Here is a 24,904-nt window from a genome sequence, read left to right on the forward strand (position 1 = left end):
CGTGAGGAAATCTTCAACTATACCAGGCTACGCCCAGTAACCCCCCGGTGTCAGGGGGGAAGACCCCCTCGCCCTCCGGGAAGAGGAACGAGGGGAGTGTGGGATTCTACGCGTGTCGCAAGTGGCACGCGCAGCCTACCCACCAAAACCTCACGGGTGTCCTTCACTGCGCTTGTGGAGGCGCCCCGGGAACTGGCTATCAATACATCCGGGGCTTCGCCTGTAAACGGTTTTTTGCACCTTTGGAATGTACACATGGGTCTGCCACGTCCAACGTTATTAAAAACATCTGTCTACATGTATTGTATAATAGTTGACGATTTTATAGTCATTTTGATGAACATTGTTTATTTAATATTTTATTTTTAATAAAATATTTCGGGGGCGTTAATTACCGCAAAACGTTGCGCGCAAAATTCTTCACGATGTAGGGGAGATCGGGGCTAAACCGTCCGTTTTTTTTTCAGTGCCGATTTTTAACAACAAAATAAATAATTGTAGTTAAATGTGGTATATCACTGTAAAGAGTGAACCTTTAGCTACAAAATTTATATAGGAAATTTTTGTCTACGTCGCTTTGTTTAACCGGTATAGAGCAAAAACGACAACGGTGGAAAAATTGAAATCTCAAAAATGCCGGGGCTAAACCGTCCACCCCCGGGGCTAAACCGTCACACTGCATTTTTAATACATATACGTACATCTAATCCTGAAAAATGATAGGATACATTTTAATAATTGTTTTTTAAGAGAAAAATATAAAAATTTATTTAACATTTTTATGCGAAATGTTATTAAAAAATAATTCTTTTACCTATTCCATAAAACAATTTAGGCACGTGAATACAGATCCTGACGAGCGCACGACGACGATGACGACGGCCACCACCACCACCACCACAACGACGACGACGACGACGACGATGACGGCCACGACCACCACCACTACCACTACACTGACACTGACACAACGACCAACAACGACGATCTACCGCTACCCTAGTTCATAAGAATTTTCTTGTTTATTGGAAATATATGTAATCCCGACAATTTATATGGTGTGCAATAAACATTAAAAAAAAAAAAAAAAAAAAAAACGACGATCTACCGCTGCCGGGACGATCTACCACGCGCGCGGCATGTCAACTCTCGCGCGGAAATCGCGGAATCTCAGAGCCGTGCCGTGCCTCGCCGTACCTCGCCGACGTGCCGTGAGCGCGAGCGATCTCGAAAACAACGGTCCGCCATCTTTTCGGTCGGCCAAAACACCCGTTTTGCGACGATACGTGCGTACCATTTCCCTCCTATACAAACTGATGCACGTGCAAGGGAAGACAGAATCACACATCAAGCGGGGAGCACACACTTCTGCACAACGCATAATGCGTAAGGATGAAAATTGATTGGTCTATTTTCTTATGCACATGTATATGGACCAATCAGTTTTCTTATGCTTACGCATTATGCGTTGTGCAGAAGTGTGTGCTCCCCGCTTCTCACGCTCGAGGGAAACCTAACCTGAAATCGCCGTGAGCTGAAGTCGTGCGCCCGGCGCGCCACAGTGACGAGACAGACGGATTAGCCCCGCGTGCTTACAGACAGATTAGCCCCAAACACAAGTTTCAGGTTTGATCGCCCACGAAATATTAGACATCAACGATAATAAAAAAACTACACTGGATTCGTGTTCAGCATGCATTACTCTTTATAATCACGTACCTCGAGATTTGGAGAGCAAATATTATTGCAGATATTACAAAATTTCCACGCGCAGAAAATTTCACTTTCACCTTTCGAAAACACGTTTGCCCTTGTAAAAATCATAACACGGCAGGTAACCTGCCGAAACTCCGTTGGTCACATGGGTGCCATAAGCAGCGTTTACAATGTTAATAGCGAGTTTGCACAATATACAGGTTCCGAGATATTTGATTAGACGTATTTACCCCGTAGACGTTTTAGCCTCGGTCTCCTCTACTGTTTGGTGCTAAAAACAAGCGTGTGTGTTAAGGAAATAACGTATTACGAATCATGTATACAATCGTCGTGATAGCTTATATTGATAAATATTTATTATAGGTTTCCACAATCTTATAATCTTTTCGAAATTTGTATAGGCTAAGTGTACTCGATAAATAAAATTATCTTACGCTTTGATTTTTCGTGTTAAACAAATTCTACTCTACAGTTATTATTAAAGGAAATAATATATTTTTAAGTGTATTAAAGTTGAAATACGAATGATTAAATGTTTAACATCATTGGATTTTCGTAATTCTGAAGGATTTGTATTTGTTGAGTATATTCGTCAAGTTAAGCGGAAGATTCCATTTTTATTATATACTGTGGTTAAATTTGATTCTATATTTGCGTACGTCTATCCTCTCCCAGAGCAGGGGATCCCGCGTTAAGTTTGTTATTTGTTATTTAAGATACGAATATTTTATACGAATTATGCGCTTCTGATTATTACAGAGAAGATATTTCTGACACTAGGTTGGGTGGATATAAAAGGAAAAAAGAGAGAAATTTTAGTTTGTTAATTGAGAACAAAGAGATCATATTTTACACTTGTTTCTCGCTCTTGTTATGTATAGATCTTGCACGTATGGCGATATGGTATTGCACTGTGTATTATCCGTATTATCGCATTTTCTCATTATGTAAATGTTTTCAGATTGCGATCATTTGATGTTTTAATACTGTATAGCTTATGACGTTTTAGGAACAATAAAATATAGACGATTAACTCCTCCCTTTCCCCACAATCTTTATCAATCTTGTTCGAGAGAGCCTCACGTTAAAGGACACATGACAATAATGATAAGATGAATGTATTTCTTGAGATTAGTCCCGTGTCGTTCGTCGCATTTCGGACCGCTCCCTGCCGAACACGAGCGACGGCATTCGTAGTTTCCTTTTTTTCGTTGGTAGCATTATGCAACAGCATTCTATAACTCTTTATCGTCTAATCTTGTTCGAGAGAATATACTTCGCATTAAAGGATAAATAACAATGATAAGATGAATGTATTTCTCGAGATTTGTTTAGTGTCGTTTGTCGCATTTTCGACGCTCTGTCTTTCTCGCCGAGTGAATTACAACGGCTCTCTCTTTCTCTCGTACGGCCTTTTTCTCGCTGGCTTGCATTATATATGCAACAACATTCTAAAACCTTTTATCATTTAATCATGTTTGATACAGTATGTTTCGCATTAAAGAACACATGGCAATGATAAGATGAGCGTATTTTTTGAGATTAGTCCAGTGTCAATCACAACAATTACGTCCTTCCGTTTATTTTACATGATAAGGGCGCGCGTGCCGTAAAGATCGGGCGCCAAATGATTTCTGAGTTCTACTGACTTTCATAAAACGCGCATATCTCGGCAATCGTAAATGATAGAAAGATGATTAAAAAAAGACTTTGTACTTGGTACTTTGCCCTATTGGTATTACTCAATTGTATTACTTGCAATTATGTACTTTCGAGCAATAAAGCGCGAGCTGGCCGAAAGAATCGCGCGCCTCGCCGCATTCATCATTTTCACATTAAACGTTTATATATCTTGGCAATCGTAAAAGACAGAAAGATGATTCAAAAAGCACTTTTTAGATCGTGCTCTACTCTATTAGATTTGCTCACTTTTATTACTGGCAATTATTTATTTCCGTTTATTAAGACGAGAAAGCGCGCAAAATCTTAAGAATAATTCTTGGGCGCCAAGCGGCGCGATTTTTTATTTTCATTAAACGCTTATATCTTGGCAACCGCAACGATAGAAAGACGATTCAACAAGCACTCGTTAGTTTGAAATCTTCCCTATTGAAATTATAGCCATTATTTACTGACAATTTCACAGTTTCAATTACTAAGACGAGAAAGCGTGCGAGATCTTAACGAAACGTGCGCCGCGCCGCCCGAGCGACTTATTTTTATTTTCATTAAATATTTATGGTATATATTTCGGCAATCATGAATAATATATAAAAAATGATAGAAAAACACTACATGGTTTTAGCCTTTTTCCTCGTTTATGTTTTTTTTTTAAGCTGATTTCATGGATTTTTGTTAAGTGTTTTTGTTGCGCGCCGACTCCGGAACTATATCAAAATCCGAGTCATTTTCGGCTAAAATTATTTGGTATAAATATGTTCTCGTCAAGATATAAGGTAAATTTATATTATTTGTTCACTATCGTCAAAATCGCTAATGTACTATATTATATTGTCAATTTATATAGTGTCGATTGTGAAACTATATATACTTGGTGTTATTGATCATGAAATTGAGACATTGATTTCTTTCGAGGAATTTTGAAATGCATAAAAGCGAGTCGCGAATCATAACTACTCCGTTACATCGATTTATAGTCCTGCATATAGTCTAGTAATTCATGTCATTCGTGACTTTTGTGCATTGCAGAATTGATCGAAGAAAGAGTATCTCAATCATTGTATACACACAAACGCATAACACACGGCGTTAGGCATCCTTAAAAAAATGGCATTCTATGCCATGCTTAATTCGCTTTATTATAGTGTTACGCCGTCCTGATAACGATGTTATCTCATATATATTGAAAAAAATCATTGCAATTAATGATCCCGACATCAATCCCTTGCTTGACGCACGAAATCTCTCGGAGCGAAAATAAGTGAGCTCGATGCCCGCAATGTATGCAACACGTTGCATCGAGCTGCACTTTTGTTCAATGCAAATCCGGATTTGTTGACTTTCACGTAAATTACTACGTTTTATATGACTTATATGTATCAATTTTCAATTTTGATCAATTCCAGGAAAAGGCGGGTGTATGCATGCAAAGATGAAGGATATACTTATTATATAAAATCGACAAATCACCGATAAAAAAGAATACCGAACATACCACACATTTGGAAACTCACAGTTTTTTTTATTCATTTATATTAAATTTTATAAATACAAAAACAATAATAAATTTTTATACAACTTTCACAACGCTCTAAAATGCTAAATTAAGAATGGGCCTCCGCTTGTACTTCGAAATAGGTTGCTCTCATTCGATTTCGCGAGAAAAAATTCTCAGATAATGATTCTAACATACGTAATGAAATGGAAAAGGCGCGGTGAAATGGTGTTCCGTTTTTCTTTTATAAAAATGATACTTTTATATGTAATCAGTTCCACACGCCAGTTGAGACAAAATAGTTCTCATCTCACTAGCATGTACGCGGTTTCACAATAGTAATTATAAATAATAAATTGATATTAATAAAATTATAATATTCATAATGACAATGACAATAATAATAATAATAATAATAATAATAATGATAATAATCGTAATAGTACCGTGAAATAATAATAATAATAGGCATTCTATGCTAGTTACAGTGACGTTGTTATGCTACTTTTCCTCTCGTCATTAATATGTAATACTTATAATAATTAACACTCTCAATTCGCGTTACACCGCGCGGCTTACATTCGTCATACAATTACAATTGTCGTCAGGGAGCAATTAAAGTCCCTCTAAAATTAAAATTTCGAAATTTTTAGAGTTAATCCAAACGTGAGTGAATTTTAACAACCCCCCTCCTTCGTAGCTTCCGAATCCCAGCTTCAGAATTTTTTGTTATGACATATCTCGTAATAAATTACATTACTTGAAAACATAGTTTCTATAAAAAGTCCATCATGGAAGAGTTTATACATTGGTAAGATGCGGTCCGTGACCGGTCGAGCTTAAAATTACGATTGCACTGTTTTCAACGCTAAAAGGGTATCGAAAGTAAGTAGAGAGTGGGCTGCGCGGTGTGCTCTCGTGACGATTGCGAATATTATGTGTGCGAATACACGATACAAGTTACACTACTCGTTATTGTTATGTGAACTTGGATGAACGCATATATGTACACGCATGTTACGGTAGCCAGGCGTCGCGAGCGGGCGTGTATTTTATTACTATCAGCATTGTTTGCGGCAGAGCTCGGTTTGCCAGGCTAATTTAAATATGATGTATTAGAGTAGGTATCCAAAAATATTTGACAAAAGATTCGATTGTTGGATAACAAATACGTTTTGAAGAAACAAAAATCTATAGATGGGATCTAAAAAACTCAAAATCATAAAATGTAAAATACGTCGACCAGAATGTAGAATTTGTTTAAAATTTTGGATTTATAACTTTAGGATTTTTAATTTATCTATGCGATTTAGAATTTCCGTGGGATTACTTTAAAGTTTCAAAAATCGACAAAGAGTTTACGTAAGTTGAAAATCTTCCTGTATCAAACTGAGTTCCGTCGTGATAGTATATCGTTACCGTTATACGGTGTGTCATTTGTAGTTTCGCATCACACTAGCATGCATGTGCACATATACGCTTGTACTCTGGCAGTGGGCTCGGCTCCGCTTAATACTCTGGTACTATGGAGTTCTTATCACAGAGATATTAAATTGTTTGGTGCACTTTTCTCCCCCTCCCCCCTTCCCCAATCTCCATCCTCCTCCATCTCTACCATCCTTACTTGCGCTGTCAATCCTCATCTTTCTTTCTTTCTTACAATTCCGCAGCGATATATCGTTCTGGCTCTATGCCGATTAATATATATTACGAACTAATTTCCACGCACTAAATAACGACCGATTTCGAATTCTCACAAAAGCGATAAACAACTGCGACGATACCATTAAGGTCCGTTTTCCTTCCTTGTCTCTTCCGTCGTCAATTCAGTTTGTCGTTCTTGTTCCGTATCTTTTATATGCAAGCTGTATCTTATTATCTGTATTATACCTACGTATAAATATATATAATATAATCGAAAGCGTATGATTGTGGGAGCAAAATTCATAGATTTTCCAAAGATTCACACGGTCGATTTCGCCAAAGTTGATCAATCTGACTTTAGTGTGTTTAACATTGAGCTTCTCTATCTTTCTCTAGTATTAGACTGGAAGGTGGCAAAGGCGTAAATTGGACATGTGGTTGACAATTAATCGACTTTGGCAAAACTCGCCCCGGAATCTTTGAAAATTTATCTAAATTTTCTGACAAATTGTCGACGAATAAAAATTCGCCCGTCCGATCCAAACGTTTGATACGAGAGATTCCAGTGGCATAGTCGTCGAGCAAATAATAATCTGTTACATTAAATACAATATGATGTCAGATGTAACATATTTATTCCAAGTGCAGCACAAATTAGTTTTTGATAAAAGTTATGATTTAAAAAATAAAATTCTTAATTTTCTGAACTTGAGGAGAGTTATTATAAAAGTTGTTAAATGTCTGAAATCCTTAATAAGTTAAATTTTTTTTCTTACTTTGGGATTTCAAATTAAGACAGGCACATAGGCACGTCTATCGCGTGTGTTACTTTTATAAAATTATAGCAAACTGCCGAGAATAATATATGCGCTAAAAAATACATGATCTGTTTTAAATTTGTCATCTTTTACACAATTGGCAAATATTCAAACAGTGACGATGATATTGACACCGGCAACTCCCCGTTAAATCGAATCGTGACACTAACGAGGTAAACTGACGTCAGTCTTGTTAAGGCTGGCAAGAGATTAGATGTTCGGCCTTCGAGCGTGCATCCGACACAGCGAAGGGCGAGTCGATCGGCATGAGTTAGACAACTACACATGACAAATACACGACGTCGAAAGTTATACCCAAAAGCGGGCGTATAAATTATTTAAAAAAAAAAAAAAAAACGGACATCGCTCGCGTGCAGCGATGAGGTAATACGTGCAAACGTCCGAGTTACAATTCCTTGCCTCGCTCTCCTCAACAAATGAACGTTCATACACTGAACGGTCAACACTTTCTTCCATATCATATTGCATTAATCGATAATTGCGTTAATGATGATCGATTGGTTGACCACGATATATTCGGCAGTTGTATGGCTAGCGATAATCATCTCACAAAGTTGGCCGGCCATTTAAATATAGCTTTAATCATTTTGTACGTTGATTACTGACCGCTAAATATTGCTGGCAATAGCTGCCGTACAATGTAAATTTACAGTAGCCAAATACCACAAATATATCTAACATATTTCTCTTATACTTGAACAAACCACCTTTTTACCACAGGCACATTCTCTCTTTCAGGAATACTAAAAATTGTGCATCAGATGCTTGTGGTACTCTACTGTGGCCGCTCTATTACGAATCGCACAATGTTAAAAAGACGTAACCCCTCACATCATAAATCTACCATATACTTGAAATATAGACAACATGTACATAAAATAAATAAAAAATATAAATAATATATTTTTAATAGCATATTTAAATTAAACGCAACATAAAATTTTCAAGAAAACTTTTAAAGAAGTGAAATACGTATGTGTATTCGTGTATAACGTTCTAAAATTAACATACAGATTTTTCCATCAAAAAAATTCTCCGTTTTTAATATAAGCTTTCCTTTTTTTCCAAACATTATTTACATTTTTATCAAAAAAATTTGGTTTAACGAGATTACGTTTTTTTAATAGCTATAGTAATTGCGTACGCGCGACTACCTCATGATGCACGCTCACGATCTATGCGATCTTTTCGCGATCGAGGAATATATCCAGTCTCTCTCTACATCTCTCACGCATCTAACATACATATGTAACGTTAAAGCCTCAAAAGACTAAGAGGCTATCGAACAAGATCGAAAAGTTGCGAGTGTTGTTGCCCGTGAGCCGTTAGGAAAATACACGCAGTCCGTGGATGGATTGCATTAATCGTTATTAAATGTCATTAAGTAACAAACGCGGCTTCGATCGCCGAGCTAACTTGACGCGATCGGCTTTTTCTCAGATCATGCTGATTGCGAATGGAAAGTTAAGCAAGGCCAACGAGCTACAATTTACTGGTTACGTTCAGGATTTATCCAAGAGGCACGTGAGCATCTCCTCTTCCGTCCGATTTCGAAAACGAAACGCCCGCGCCGCCGTGCTTGTCGAACGCAGTTTCGCATCGCGGTTGACGAGTTAAAAGTCCGTTACTCGTTACACACTTTGCGATTATTATTTAACGTTGGAAAACCAGCAAAACTCGCGATGACTTTAAGTTCTCCTTTCTCTCAAATTCGCGCTACACTAGCCAAAGGAACAAATCGATTCTTTTCAGCTCTTGATCTCGGTATTACCAAAGTGGGATACCTTCCGGGGGATCCTTTCTTCCAGTTTCTAAAGTTCGCGATCTTCGCGAAGCTTTGCTGGCGGTTTCGGCACGTTCACTATGAAGCTCGCGCAAACTGTATGACAGAATTTTGTCTCTGTGAGGTCGCAATTAGGCCGCCACTACCACCGCCGCTTCTTCTGTATTCGCTCTCCATAGACTGAAGAATCATCTTGCTGCGTTTCCTGGGCGGCAAGATCAGCGTCTCCCGCGGTGGTATCGCTAGATCCAGGGCCAGATCAGGCGACGACGCCGGGCTCTCGGGATTGCTGCACGGTGGCGTGAGCAATGGATCCCGATCAACTTTGACGATCCCGGCGCTGTATTCTTGCCTCTGACGTTCTTCCTCGACCGCCTCTAGGGCGGCCTCGACTCTTCGACGCGCGTCATTACCCGGCAGATTTAGGAGAGACGAACAGTCGGTGGCATCGAGATCGACGTCGCTGCTGGTGGTCAAACTGAAGCTGCCGTACGCTGGCTCAGGATAGAAAAATACATGATGGGCCACTGGTTCCAGCGGCGCGCTCACCACCACGCTCGCTTGAAAGCGCTTCTCGTCGATGTCAGCGAGGACGGGTTCCGCTGTGTTCGACGGTGTCATTAATGGCTGGGAATACTGCTGCTCCTTGTTGCCGGAATAGAGATAGTACGCAAGGTCGCGTTGAACGACGTAAGCGTTCGATGTCGAATCCGGATAGGGTTCTTCAGTCTTCAGGTTCTCCTTGTTGTCGACAGCGATCCCCGGTAAATTTGGACTTGCCAGGATCGCGACCGGACCAAGATTGCCGCCGCTACCGCTGCTTCCGCTGCCGCTGCCACTGCCGCTGCCGCCGATACCCTGAGAAATTTCGACATCCGGTTCGATCGGCGAACCGATCGCCGCAGGCGAGGAGATGCCGCTGTCGATGACAGTGGAGGTAACGGATGCCGGTGACTCCGGGTGCTTCTTGATATGCAGCTCCATCGTTTTCTTGGAGCCGAAGGTCTCGTTGCAGATCGTGCACTTGTACACCTTCTCGCCGTAGTGCGACACCTGGTGCAGCTTGAGCACGTGGTTGTAGCCGAACGCCTTGCGACAGATGTCACAGGTGTAGGGCTTCTCGCCGGTGTGGGTGCGCGTATGTACCTTCAATTGTTTGGAACAGGTGAAGCCCTTCTTGCATGACTTGCACACGTACGGCTTCTCGCCGGTGTGCGTGCGCATGTGTATCACCAGCTGGCCGCTCTGTATGAACGTCTTGGCGCATACGGTGCACTTGTGTGGCCGTTCACCGGTGTGGATGCGCATGTGACGGTGCAGCTTGCCGCTGTGCTCGAACGCGCGTCCGCACACATCGCACTTGTACGGCCGTTCCTTCGTGTGGATGCGCCGGTGCACGCTGAGGTTTTCCTTCACCGAGAACGACTTATTGCAGTACTCGCACTGGTACGGTTTCTCACCAGTGTGAGTGCGATAGTGACGCGTCAGTCGCGCCGGCACCGCGAACGTCTTGTTGCAGATGTTGCAGCGATACGGGTCCTCGCCGTCCTTGCCGTGCAACCTTAGGTGACTTTGATACACGTTCTTCTGGGCGAAGCTCTTCTGACAGAGTAGACACTGGTATTTCCCGACCTCCGCCGTCGTTGGACTGGCCGGACCCACGCCTTCGACCCCGCTGCATCCTGGCGTAGCCGCGAATATTGTGAGATCTGGGCTGCACACCAAGCTCTTCACCGAGCTCATCGTCTCTAAGCCGGCCGCAGCCATCCCGCTACCCGGCGCCGACATCGACATCGCTGGATTCGGCGGCACGGACTCCGTCTGATAATAGCCCAACATCAAGGACGGCAGACTAAAACGAAAACATTTGGAGGAGCCCGATTAGTTGAATTAATCTCTATCTTTTATTTTCGCATGTAAATAATTTGACAATACGAAATCATAGTTTAGCCGCTCAGATTTGCCGTACTCGCGAGACTCTCCGGTTTTACGGTGTGTACGGTGTAAAATACGATCGTGCAGCTTCCGTAGGTTCTTGATTACGCTTAAACTAAGACAGCCAAGGCTGTCGAAAAACAAATCTTACCAAGTATCTGCTACACATTTTTTTGTCGGCAAAAAAAACTACAAATTTGATGTCGGTTTTAATATATCACATGATGTCGGCAGAACACCAACAAAAGTATAACAGTCTGCTAACATAATCAGACAGCAGATTGGCGACAAAAATCAAGCAGAGCCTGCAGGAACCGCCCAAGCTCTGCGTGAGTTCTACTTACTGCTAATCTGCTGTCCGGATTATGTCAGCAGACTCTGCTGGCAGCACACGAGCTGAAAGTGGATGCAGTTGATATCAGTCTGGCGGATATGTTTGATCAAATCTATTACCAATCTGCCGACATACTACTATTATTTTGCTTACTGAAAATATTACACGGTTAAGTATTTTGTTGAATTTTTCAAACTACGTGCTAAAATCGACAAGCTGTGCAAACTCGCATACAATTCTTAAACGAGCAGATTCTTGCCACAAGTTCATAATACCGTTATGATATTGTACGTGTGACATGTTATGGTAACAATAAATTGCGCTACTATTAATGTTGCGCACGTCTGATTGTACGCAAACGAAATCTTAACTGCATCATTGTTTACGGACTAAAAAAGTACCAATAATAATTGCAGAACCCGTTATCGCTTTTAGAATATTCCGGCGATAAGATAGCTCGTAATAAGTGTTAAAACAAAAGAGAATGTACGATTGCACATGGCTGCTCGTTAGCAGACAATTTACCGTAAATTCATCATGAATATAATACGATATCTTGTCGCGCTTGTCAAGGAAACTATAGACAAATATGAAAAGAAAAAGAGGAAATATGAACCGTGCAAGTTGAGCTAAAACGAGCAGGCCTTATATAACCGCGCGCATTGTAACAAAATTACGATATTCGAATACTGGCACTATATTTACATGTTTGTTGCTTTATCATCCGAAAGCCGATGCCTTTCGACTTGGATTTATGCCGTTCGTTCATGAAATTTTTGTCCAAACTAGGAAACAGACCCGAGATACCGCAATAGCAATTATAACAGCCTTGTGCAAATTTGAATTTTAGGTAAAAATAGGCAGTATTAGTGAACAAGTTGTAAATAAGCGGACGGAGGATAGTCTTATCTTTTAAATTATACGAATCGTCGAACCGCGTGCACGGCGCTAAGCGGCTGCACGCGCGCGGCGCTATCGTCCGACGACGGTCGTGGGAGGCTGCGGGCGTGGTTGGCGGCCCGTGCTGCGTGCTGCAAGCGTATTGCGCGCCCGCTTGCCCCCCGTCGCTTGCCTACCGCCGGCCGTGGCGGCTCGTCTTCGCACGCCGTGGCCGCCGAAACCCGCGCGGCCGCCTCCACGTGTACGTCGTCGTGTACGAGTCGCATTTTTTTATAGCGATCACCGACCTCGTCCAACTCGGCGCGCAGTAAGGACGTCGAGAGTTACATCACAAGAGGAGCACGCGGCGGCACACGTCTGACGATAATCGCGCGCGATGTTTTTTCTTTCGTTTTTTTTTCCCTCCCATTCGCTCAGCCCTCTTTTCATCCCTATGGTCCTTCTTTTCCTCCTCCACCTCCACCTCCTCCTCCCCCTCCATCTCCTTCTAATTCTCTCTATCCTCCCTCCTTCCTGCACCACCCATTTGTACAGAGACCGTTCTTCTTCTTCGTGGTCTTCGTGGAGCTCGGACTGATCGGCCGACCCACGACGTGTATCGCAACGCGTAAAAAGGATACGCAAAAATCGTATTGATCCACGGAAACATCCCCCGTACTGAAGGAAAATCTCACCCTACGGCCAACCGTCACTGCTCACGCCCGGAAGACACTTTCGTGCCGAATTTCGTGGAACCGCGCGTCGCCACTCTTTCTCTTCGTGACTCGAATAACCTCGCGATGACTTCTGATCGCTCTTTATGAAAATTGGCCTAACTGCGTAAGAGTAATTAACTGTAGTTTTTCGATTAACTAACAATTGATTTCCGGAGAACGTGTCGATGTTTTATTGCGATTTTTTAAATCGCGATATTATCATTACTTATAACTGTTAGTTTTTACTTTCCTACTTCTTATTTGATTTATTTAACGACTTTCTGTTAATTTTGCAAATCTGCAATTATGCATTTTATATTATTATAATAAATCGTAAAATGTGTTTGAAAATTAAAAAAAATGCGTATAAGGCTCGCGAACTGTAATAAGTAGCGATTAAATGTTAAATGTCACATATACGATCACTAGCACAAGTATAATAAAAAGAAAAGACTTTTATACAAGTATTTTTCTCGTGAATATACATTATATCGATATATATATATATATATATATATATATATATATATATATATATATATATATACAAACCTTCTATTACAAAATGCGTTGACGTTGATATTATCTTTGTTCTAACAATAAGAATATTCTAAGAATAAAGAAATTTGAGCTCTAATTTTAATAATAATCTGATAATACAATTTTAAAATATAATAAAGTACATTTTTTAAAATAAATTTACTGATAACTATTTGTTATGTAAGAAAATGTTCCTATTAACATGCATGTACACAAGAAGGAAAAAGAAACAAGGTCTATCAGCAACCAGAATATGATGACGCGCGATTCTGGTTTAAAAAGCTGATGACAGTTGGTTCCTCTCCTCGCGCCTTCTCCGACGTGTTTTCTCTCTACGTCGCGAGAAAGTGACTTCGGAGTACAAGTACACACCATCCGTTTAATGCCCAAAATCAAAGTGGCAGACACTCACTCTAGTCTAGAACAGTTAGAACCGTAGATACGATATGTCAAAAGCGCTTCTCGCTTCGCTCAATTTAATGGCAACTTTTTTATTATGTGCGTATGCTCAAATCTACAAGATCCACAAGAAAACAAGAGATTGCAAGTCCGAGTATCTACGGATAAAGATGTATAAAAATAAAAGACGGCAGTCGAGAGAGAGAACTCTTAAAATTACGTGAAAAAAGAATTTGAAGGATCCGAAGACATCAGTTTTCACGAATCGGGGCTCGCGATGTCACTTCCAAACGAACAGTTAGGAAAGAGGACGAAATAAATAAATAAAAAAAAGAGACGGATTAAATGTCCCGATAGAGGAGAGGAGCACCCACCTACACCGCCACGTTACACCCTAGTGTAATCCAAAATCTGGGCGCTGGTCGTCATCGTCCTTCGTTTCGGCGACATCCGGAAGAGTCTGCGACAGCGCCAACAACGAGTAGACTCGCAGAATCCCGATTTTGATCCAACCAGTCGGCGAGGGATCCGCGAAGCCGAAAATCGAGGAACTTGCACTCGAGAGATCGCGCAAAACTCGGAAAGAAAGGGAATCGCTTCTCTTCTTCACGTAAAATACGAAGCCAAGACGAAAAAGCGAAAGACCCGCCGCCACGGGGCCGGCCAATCGTACTGTACAATGTTTACCTCCTCGCCGTCCTCGGCCGCACCGAGCGATCACGGCCGAGGCGCACACGCACGAGCGCGCGATCCGCGTTCCCCATCCCCACCGCTCTCCTCGTCGCATCACCCTTTTCAGCCCTCCCCTCACCCCGTCGTCGCGCTATCGCCCGCTCGCCTCATCCGCCCCACCTATCCCCGCGCCGCGCCGCTGGCTCTCGGTCTTCGCGAACCGACGCGGCGGACGGCGGCGACCTACAATTTGGGGCGGCTGGCTGAGTGCCGCTCGGCAGCACGTGGAGGCTGCCGGCGTGGTCGGCGCGACCTGCCTCGCGCGTGCAATTCGCCACGACGATGGGGCGCGCGGCGAGGGGCGCAGGGGGTGGGGCGCGGCGCGGCGCGGCGCGGCGAGGCGGACAACGGTGAGCGGTGAGCGGTGCCGCGAGAGAGTGCACAGGCGCGTAACCGGCGTTCGCGATGCCCTCACCACTTCCCGACGTCGATTATTTTTTCACATTCGCTATATTTCTTACATCAGTCATAATATTTTCTTCTACCTGTAATATGCAAATGTGTAATTGATTGTCTTGACTCGACTTGAGTGATTAACGTTAACTTTTCGAAATATCTTTAATACGACGTCCTAGAATCTAGAATCCTTCATTGAGGATATATATCCGTTTTCGTCATTTTCAATTAACGGAGAAATATCGCAAAACAGACATCGCAATACTGACATATTTCATGTTGCATAATCCAAGAATTTGTTATCGCTTCGCATTATTACGCTACTATATATTGTTGTTCCCAACGGACTTAATCGTCTTAATCAGTAGCGCGCTTGTTACGCGTAGTAAAGCGTAGTTGCTGTTCATATATGCAAACAAGACCACACTCTTATCAATGATTCGTGTTGATCCGTTCGTGTACGGCGCCTCACCGACCGCGATCGGCGGCTTTATTTCCAAGTTTAGGCGATAAAATAAAGCTTATTACTCTCGCTAATCAATTGACGTATTATTGTTATAAACGGCAATCACGTCACTCTTGTGCGAAAATAATCTCTGTTTAGCTCGTCAAGACCAATATCGATCGTAAAATACGAGACAACGGAGTTGGATGATGGCCAGACATCAATTAGATGTTTAAACTGTAATAAAAATTTAGCATTTTGATTAATATAATAATAAAGTGTGCAAAAAGCATGCCATCTCTTTGTAGATAACGCGGGACAAGTGACGATTTTTTAAGTATATAAAAATGTATAGCTTAAAATGTTACATTAAAAATAATCCAATTTTTAATTCTCCATAAAAAAGATTAAGCTCGGCTATATTCGAGACACGAGACACATCAGAAAAGATATTACAATTTACATGTACTACGAGATGCACTTAAAATTAATACAAGATGCTCCGTGCTCCGTGCGATGTTGTCTGGAGAAATGCCCCTACACGCGATACGCCATTGTCTGAGAAGCGAGAAAGGGAAAGAAAAGGTGGAAAGGAAGAAAGAGAGTACATGAGATTGAAGAACGAGGACAACGAAAGGGATAAAGGGTGGCGGAAAGAGGAAGCGAGAGGGATTGCGAAGGGAAGCGACGCAAAGGGTGCAAAGGACGCGGTGACCTGCGGACTCTTCGCACGCGTGCAGTCACGGATTCACTGCCACACGTTCGCCGCCCGCGCCCGCGCCCGCGCTCGAATCGCGAATCTAACCCCTGCGTGCCAGCGTCGCGTTAAGCGCACCCGCGACCCTATAACTTTACCAAATCCCAAATCCCATAAACACGAAGGGCTTTCCTAATATCGGTCTTCCCTAACTTTCGCTAGAGCTCTTTCACGAACTATTTAGCGAGGATAGAACCGCGATCTCTCTTCCCTTTATCGGTATTCCGCACGTTCAGCTCCGTATAAGGGAGCGATATTTTGATTATAATCACGATATTGTTTAGTAGAGCGTATATCTAGACTTTTCGTTACACCATATGTTTACATGTACGACGCGCAATTTTAGCATTTTTTCTTTCACAAAATTATACTTGCTTATAAAAGCAAAAGCTATATATATATATATATATGTGATTTTAACTAATATTATTTTTTGGCGTATATATCAATCTACCTGTAGTTTAATTGTTTTTTTTATTTTGTATCTGACAAGATTTGACTTGAACATTAGAATAATAAATTATAATATTTTTAACATGCGACAATTTTGTTGCTCGCGCCCTTTTTAATATGATTCACAAGTAAAGCGTATTATTTACGAGTTTAGATTTAATTAAAAAATATATTGAATAATGAATAATTTTTGAAAGATGAAAAGTTTTTTCTTTTAAAAGATAAAAAAAAATTATAAGTTATTCTTGAGAATAAATTCCTATAGGAAAATAACGTCTCACGTGTGTTGAAGAATGACTGTAATAGAGTTAATCATTTGAGGATTTGAGAAAATAAGTAAAATTGTGCTCATGGCAAGGTAAATATTTCGATACGATACTGCACAGTACGCGTCCTGCTCGTCATTGATGGCTGCGCGCGCGTGTGTACGTGCGTCTGTATTCTGTATGTACATGCATGCGTACGTAACGACTGATAGGGTCGCGTCTGTCTTTCGCTTTCACCGCGCTCTGCCTTGTCTTTCCTTCTTCGCAAACTCGGATAGCGCATGATCCACGTGGTTGCCACTACATTTATCAGAGCGGCGCGGCAGGGTGGCAAACGGGACAAAGATCGAAAAAGACTACACCCATATTATATTGAAAGAATGAAGAAACGCGATATCTGATTAAATTCTTTGCTTTATATTTTTCGACATCAATCCTCGGTCTCAGGCATCACCGTGCTACTTAGAGCAATTCAAATTCTTTTTTCTTGTTAATTAATGAGAATCTCGGGGCGGCACAGATCTTGGAGTGTTTCTAGATTCGAGGAATAGCAATCAATAGATAGCTTACACATAATTTAAAATGGATCACAATAATAATAATAATAATAAATAGGTAGAAAGTAGCATGATTCTTTATTAAATTTTGAACAAATTTTATTTTATTAGAATTTAAATTCGAGCATTAGTTGAAATTTAAAAATTTTTAAAGCATAGAACATTCTAATAGACTACAAAAGACTTAAGAATTTGAAATATTTAATACCGATTAAATCAAAATTAACTTATAATTCAAAGGTCATACCAAGTACTAGAAAACTCCGGGATACGTTGAGCTGTAAGAGTTCTAAAATGCCAACAATATAAGCGCCATATGCATTGTGGATTATATTCGATGCAATGATGCCCTGAATCTGACGATTTCTTTTTTCTCTTTTTTCGTCGCTTTCACCGCCCAATCAGTCGATCGTAGAAAGTTCAAGAACGCTGTGCGTCATAGGCGCATTTGGGTTCGTATAAGTATTTAAATCATCATCATTAATCATCATTAAACGCACGTTTTTAAACCTACAAAAAAATGTTCTAGTAAACATTATGATAAAGTTTCTCTTATCCTAAGATCTATTGATATTATAACAAAAATTGCGAGATACTTTTATACAAAAAATTGTACGCAGGTTTTATATTTTACATTATATATTTTTGTAAAAAATAATGTGTTTTATATTTTACAAGAGACTATATTGCATTGTTTGACTTATTTTTATGTGTAATTTATAGATATGGAGATGGATAAAATTTCTTTCAAATAAAAATGAAATTTTATGATCTAACAAGAAAACATGAGCAAATGACCTCCCACAATTTCAATGAACTTACAATGTGTTATAGATCAAAATAAGAGAGACATGTTTTTTTCTATAATTAAGTTGTCTTATGAAAAACAGACTATTGAAAAAGTCGATTTCTAAACATATATCGTGAGAACAATATAAGAGTTACGAGAATTACGAAAAAATATTTTGGCCAAAAGTTTGTTTAGTTTCAAAAGCACGAAAACAGCATACTTAAAAATATTGTACTTTTTAAAATAGCCTGACATCCTATTGTTTTTAAAAAATTTAGAACTTTTTATGTAATTAATTTTGTCTTTAAATGAGCTTTAATCTTATTATTAAAAAATCTTTTATTTCTCAAAAATAGTAATGGCATAGGCTACTTTGAAAAATATAACATTTTGGAAAAATTTAAATACACCTTTAATAAATGCCTTTAAAACTATTAAATGTATGTTTAACAATAAGACATTTCATATCTCTTACACTGTTTTATATTCTTTATATATACTAATAGATACGTACATTACCATTTTTTTATTATATATGTATATCTGATATACGCTCTTAAAAATATAAAATAGGATTTTTTTCAAAGGGTTTTTACCCCCTTAACCCCTTGGCTATTAAGCGAAAAAAATGCTTTCTGGTGGGTTTTTTTGTGTCGCTGAATTTAAAACTGAATCAAAATTTTAAATGATGGAAAAGTTTATAAAAATTCTTACAAATTAATTTTTATGTAAACCGAGTATTTAAAAAATTTTTTTGCCGTCATATTAAATTCGTCATTAAAATAAACCAATTTTAATTTTAAAAATAGAATCAGCGACTTTAAAAAAACCTTCAAAACTTTTTATGCAATTAACCATATTTAAATTTTTTGTTCATTATATTGAATTTGCCGTTTTGAATTCTTGAATTTTTATTTTGAATTTGAAATCAGCGGTTTCAAAAAACTTTTAAATATAAATTATTATGCAAATTGAACAATTTTTTGCACTTTTGGTCTATTTTGAATTTCGCAATTTTGTTTCAGATTTGAGTTCAGCGACCTCAAATACATATATAAAGAGAGAGATATAGGACCCTGTTCTAATTGCTCCTTTAAAAATAACTTTTCTTGAATGTGCGGATTTTTCCATGAACAGTCCTGGCTAGTTTATTTTTTGCCGATATTTCCGTCATTGACAGTCAAGGGGTTAACATACGTAAAAGCATTCGAAGAATGTATCTCATAGAAATTCGATCTACAACATACATATTCATCAAAATCAGAGAGTAACCCTTACATAATACATACGTAAATGCAAATATCTGAATTATAATATAAAAGTTTACGCAATTATTTCTACTTTATTTCTTACCATAATCGTGTACTCGTGACGCTCTGCTGATTCTTATATGAAATATATGATAGTGATAAGATGAAGTTTTATCTGATTATGTTTATGTGTGCACATAAAATTGATCGATTATTGTTGTATAATAAAATTGATATATAATATTGTTGTGTATGTGTGTGTTGTAAATTTTTACGTGGTCGTAGTAAGATTTACAATACCTACATGTCAAAAATTACAATATTTGATTGATAATATATATTTATGGAAAACTTTTGTTTTTAAGAGAAATCGTCTGATTGTTTTTTTTAAATAAATACAATAATCAATAGTAAATTTATAATAGCGATAGGTATTGTAATCTTTAATAATACAAGTAAAAATTAATAAAAAGTATGTGTAAGTAACATATCAGTTTTTATATCAATTTCATAAATCTTATAAATGTCGTTACATTTTAGCTTAATTTATAAGAAGATGTAAAGAGAAATATATTTTTTTATGTAATCTGTATTACAATTATTTTTCCCCGTAGCATCACGAAAAAGTCTTTAATTAATATTAATTACGTAAAATATGTTGATTAATCATTATCTTCTGTTAATATTCTAGAATTAACACAATTACTATTCTTAAAAATTATTTGTAATACTACATTCTAAGTAATGCTGTATATGTGAATATATTTTTCAATTCAATTTTACATTACGTGTCTTTAAAATGATATAATTAGATAAAAAATTCATCTTATCACTATCATGTATTTCATGTGAGAGCGTCACAAATACATGATTATGGCAAGAAACGAGTAAAAATAATTGCATAAGCTCTTATGTTATAATTCAAACTGTTTTCTTTGACTTTGGATACTCTTGCGAGTATATACGGGATGAGAAACCGATGTAACACTTTGATACAAAGAATTAAAACGGCCCTCGATGAAGAGTTGTGTTGATTGTCTGAAAGCACGCGTGGCACGTATCAATATTAGATAACGAACGTTCTGCGTTTTCATCAGACTAGCGACCTTGAATGGACGCAATAAGACACGTGTTGACTGCCGAAATGCGCAGCGATTAATATGTTATGCGTACATCAAAAATGAGTAGAAAACATGTAAAATTCACTTAGGGACGATTGTTCCAACCGGTAAACTAACTAATAGTTAAATCATAAATATTTTTTTCTTTTTCCTTCAAATTAGAGAAAGATAGACATATGATTTAACTATTAGTTAGTTCACCAATAGGTTGAAACAACCGGCTCTTAGAGACGTTCAGCATATTTATGTATGCACGTGCGCGTACATATACAATGTACAATTGCATATTTTCCCTTAAATTTTTCTTAAAATTAATTATTTTATGCATGGAAGCATTAAAATAAGATCATTAAAAATTAATATGTTACGAGATATCTATTTTTTAGAGGAAGATGGAAAAATTCGAACCACCCTAAGCTTTTTTCAAGATAACTTGAAAACTATTAAAGATAACAAACTTTGTTTTTGCTGAGTTATAATGCCAAATGTTTGTTACAACGTGCTCCTAACAAATTTTGTTTATTTATAGTAAGTTTAATATTATAACAAATTTTTTGAAGGTAGATTTTTTTGTAGAGTGATTTTAACCATGTTGGACAAGGTGATACACTTTATTAATCTCTGCAACATATTTATTATATTCTAATTTACTACAAACTCTAATTTTTGTGCGCTTTGTAACAATGTCATACAAATATATATATCATGTTTAAAACTTTTACTCACGATAATATATGTATACTTTTATAATGTATACTCATCATAATATTATTACTTCTAAAAGAAACAATAAAATTTAAAATGCAATATTTTTCAAAAGTATTATACAAACTGTCTCAAAATTATCCGATATTGCTATTTTTACCTTTATATCATCGTACACCATATGACACTTGCTAAATAAACTGTATATTAAATTTCTTTAAGAAAATATTTTTTTAAAGATAAAAAAGTGCTAAGTTTATACGCAAAAATATTATTATACAGAACAATGCTTTTTTAATGCATTAAGAAGTTTAAAAACATTATGACTAAATAAATATTATTTATATAACATATTATGATTATTATTATTTCGCGCGCGCGCGTGTTTGTGTGTGTGTACATTTATACATTACTGTGACTGACCTTTTTGAGATATTATATGTAAACCTAAACGAGATGCAGTTAACCAATAATCAACTTAGCGCTTTCTCATCATACAGAAAATGTTTTCTCGCTTTGTTTGCATGAATCCTTAGCTTTTTATAATTATTAACATAAAAACAACCAATATTAATTGCAAGTTTCTTTAGGGTCATTTATGTACGAAATTTGTAATCATATTTTTTTCTGACGATGATATTGTTTTTTGAATAAAAATTTCACAATTTTTATTTAAGTAGTATCATTAGGATATTACAATGAAAAGTACTCCCAAGCTGTATGTACAGAAGGCGTCATTAATGCCTTCTTAGCTGTGTTCTTGGGATTTCTATAGTGCACGTTACATGTACTATGCTTCAGGTGGAAGGCATTAATGACGCCTTCTGTATACTATCTCGCGTAAAGATACACTATTTGTCTCGTCGTTGCATGTGAACTTGGTGCAAAACACAACGATATACCTTAAATATTTTTAATTATAAAATTAAAGCTTTACTCCTTCTTCTCCGTCCATACATGTCAGCATATTTATACACTGATCAAAAAAGTTATCGCAACAATCAATTCATAAAATTTCGCGTAATTCCAAATAAGCGTATCTTCGCGAAAAATTGTCGTATTTAAAAGAATTTTTTTTTTATTTTAAAGAGTAAAGTCCCTTCTTTAAGGAACTGTCGTTAGATTTTGATTTTATCCTCCTTTACCATCTCTTTAAAAGTAAGGACGTTTTTTCTCCAAAAAATTGCAGTTTGACGAACTCCACGGGAATAAATTTTTTTCGCAAATATCATGATAAAACATTAATAACCATCCTAAAATATAGACTTTTCCTTGCATATTAAAAAGATTGAGGTCCGTACAATTTTTTTTTCGCGGAGTTACGGAGTGTATTAAAGTTACTTATGCATTTTTGTTTTATGTAAGTTACCGCCAACTTTAATACACCGTAACTCCGCGAAAAAAATCGTACGGACCTCAATTTTTTTTAATTTGGAAGAAATAGTTCATATTTTACGATAATTATCATGATATTTGTGAAAAAATGTTATTCCACTCCGTATAGAGTTCGTCAAACTATGCAATTTTTTGGAGAAAACACACGTCTTTACTTTTGAAGAGATGGCAAGAGGATAAAATCAAAATCTAACAAAAGTTCTTTAAAAAAGAGAGTTTACCCTTTATAAAATAAAAAAATTTTTTTTTTTAAATATGACAATTTTTCGCGGAGATAGGTATGCTTATTTAAAATTACGCAAAATTTATATATGAATTGAGTGTTGCGATAATTTTTTTGACTAATGTATAGATATTAATATATATAATTTTATATTTGATATATATCTATATGTACGGACATCGTATATAGTGTAAAGGTACGATGATACATTCGTAATACATTCGCGATTGCCCGAAAAGGTCTATTGTGAGTACTATAAGTCTTCATTACGAAATTTGCTTCCTTCGCTTAAAATAGCCCCGATGAACATCGTCGTGTTTACGCTATCTAAGGCTAGAGCGATAACGCGATGTCGTAACAGGCAGCATTGACGCAATTTCAGGTAGCTTGTTTTCGTTTGTTAATTAAAATGTTCAGCAATTGAGAGCTAATGAGAGTAATGCTATATAGTTAATCGAATCGTGAAATATATTACGCAAATGATTTTTAAACAGACTAATAATATATTCTCTAATTTTGCACCTAATTGTTGATAATAATATTTAATTGCGAAAATAAATCAATGACATTTTGATGGGATTTATTACGAAATAATATGAAAACATCAAAATTAACATCGATTAAATAGGTACAAAGCAAAAGCAAAAGATAAGAGCTCGTTTGCGTTTTATATCCCCCGATATTAAACTCGCTTTCTCATGGACATATATGTTTGATATTCTCTCGTAATTCTCATTCCATTACGTATATCATATTGACAACATATTACAGCTTTGTCAATCATATTTTTTCCCTTCTATTTCCTCTCGCTCCTCTACTATCTTCTTTCGAGGGTTGTATAATGTGTGTGGGGTATGTACGCGCGCTACATCGTGTAATATCCCGAAAGCATTTCGTCCAAATTGAAGCTTCTGGACCGGTCTGCGAACGCCAACTTCGCAAGAATTCCACGGTTACGCAGGACGACGCACGGAGAGCGGGTCGAGTTTGCGGCACGGCTCGCGCGATTTGGCGTGTCGTGGTCATGCCGCACACTATGCGGCAAGTGCTGTGACGAAGGGTCGGGGCGGTCGGGCCTGCCAGCTCGCACCGACTCGTTCTGACTCACTCGCGATATTACTCGAGAGAGAAAGAGAAAGAGAGAGAGAGAGAGAGAGAGAGAGAGAGAGAGAGAGAGAGTAGAGGGGGTGGAGGGGGAGGAAGAGGAGAGGAAGGGAGAGAGAAAGAGAAAGAAGGAGAGAACCGGAGTACGGAGAGCAATGACCTAGTGCGCGCGATGCACGTGTTCGGGTAGAAACCACGACGACTGCCTCACGACGGGGCATTGGACGCCACGTGCGGTCTGTGGCGGAAGGTGGGAGAAGGGCAAACCGCCGGTTCCGCGAGAGGATCGCGGGAAGGAGGGTGTATGGTTGTACCGGAGGTGCGCGGGGAAAGGAATGTGACGACAGTGGCACGCTCGCTTGTGTTCACGCACACAACGACCAACGGCTTGGTGCGATAGGAGCCCCTCGTCGATACGCCCTCGTTGATTCGGATAATGGAGATAGCTCGGTAAAACCCCGGCGTTTCAGCGCTGGGCGCATGCGGGCGAAGCTGCGAATATATACGTTGCTCCAGGGGCGAATCGCGTAAAATCAGGATCGTAAATCGGGAATACTTTGGGAAGTTCCTAATATGTTGGATATACATATGAGTTGTGAATGGAACCATTTATGACGATATTCTTTGACAGTATTGGCGCCATAAGATTTTTTGACAGAATTGCCTCTATGGATTTCACAGTGATAATTTAAAATGCTCTATTTATTTTTATATTTGCTATGTTATAATTATAATTATTTAAAAATTAAT

At 38.3% G+C, this 24,904-nt stretch overlaps 1 protein-coding gene across 1 annotated transcript; it reads right to left on the bottom strand.

The window, feature by feature from the left end:
• Positions 1-4,897: 4,897 nt before the first annotated feature.
• On the bottom strand, positions 4,898-14,692 carry Kr-h1 (kruppel homolog 1). Its single transcript, XM_071794929.1, has 2 exons — positions 14,335-14,692; positions 4,898-11,009 (listed from the first exon to the last, which is right to left on the bottom strand). Exon 2 carries the CDS (start codon positions 10,994-10,996, stop codon positions 9,236-9,238), a length of 1,761 nt encoding a protein of 586 aa, XP_071651030.1. The 5' UTR covers positions 10,997-11,009; positions 14,335-14,692; the 3' UTR covers positions 4,898-9,235.
• Positions 14,693-24,904: the final 10,212 nt, after the last annotated feature.

The sequence above is a fragment of the Temnothorax longispinosus genome, chromosome 12, assembly GCF_030848805.1.
Source record: "Temnothorax longispinosus isolate EJ_2023e chromosome 12, Tlon_JGU_v1, whole genome shotgun sequence".
Lineage (NCBI taxonomy): Eukaryota > Metazoa > Arthropoda > Insecta > Hymenoptera > Formicidae > Temnothorax > Temnothorax longispinosus.

Excerpts from the sequence above, each read along its gene's own strand:
- Kr-h1 (XM_071794929.1), bottom strand. The coding sequence starts at position 10,996 with ATGTTGGGCTATTATCAGACGGAGTCCGTGCCGCCGAATCCAGCGATG.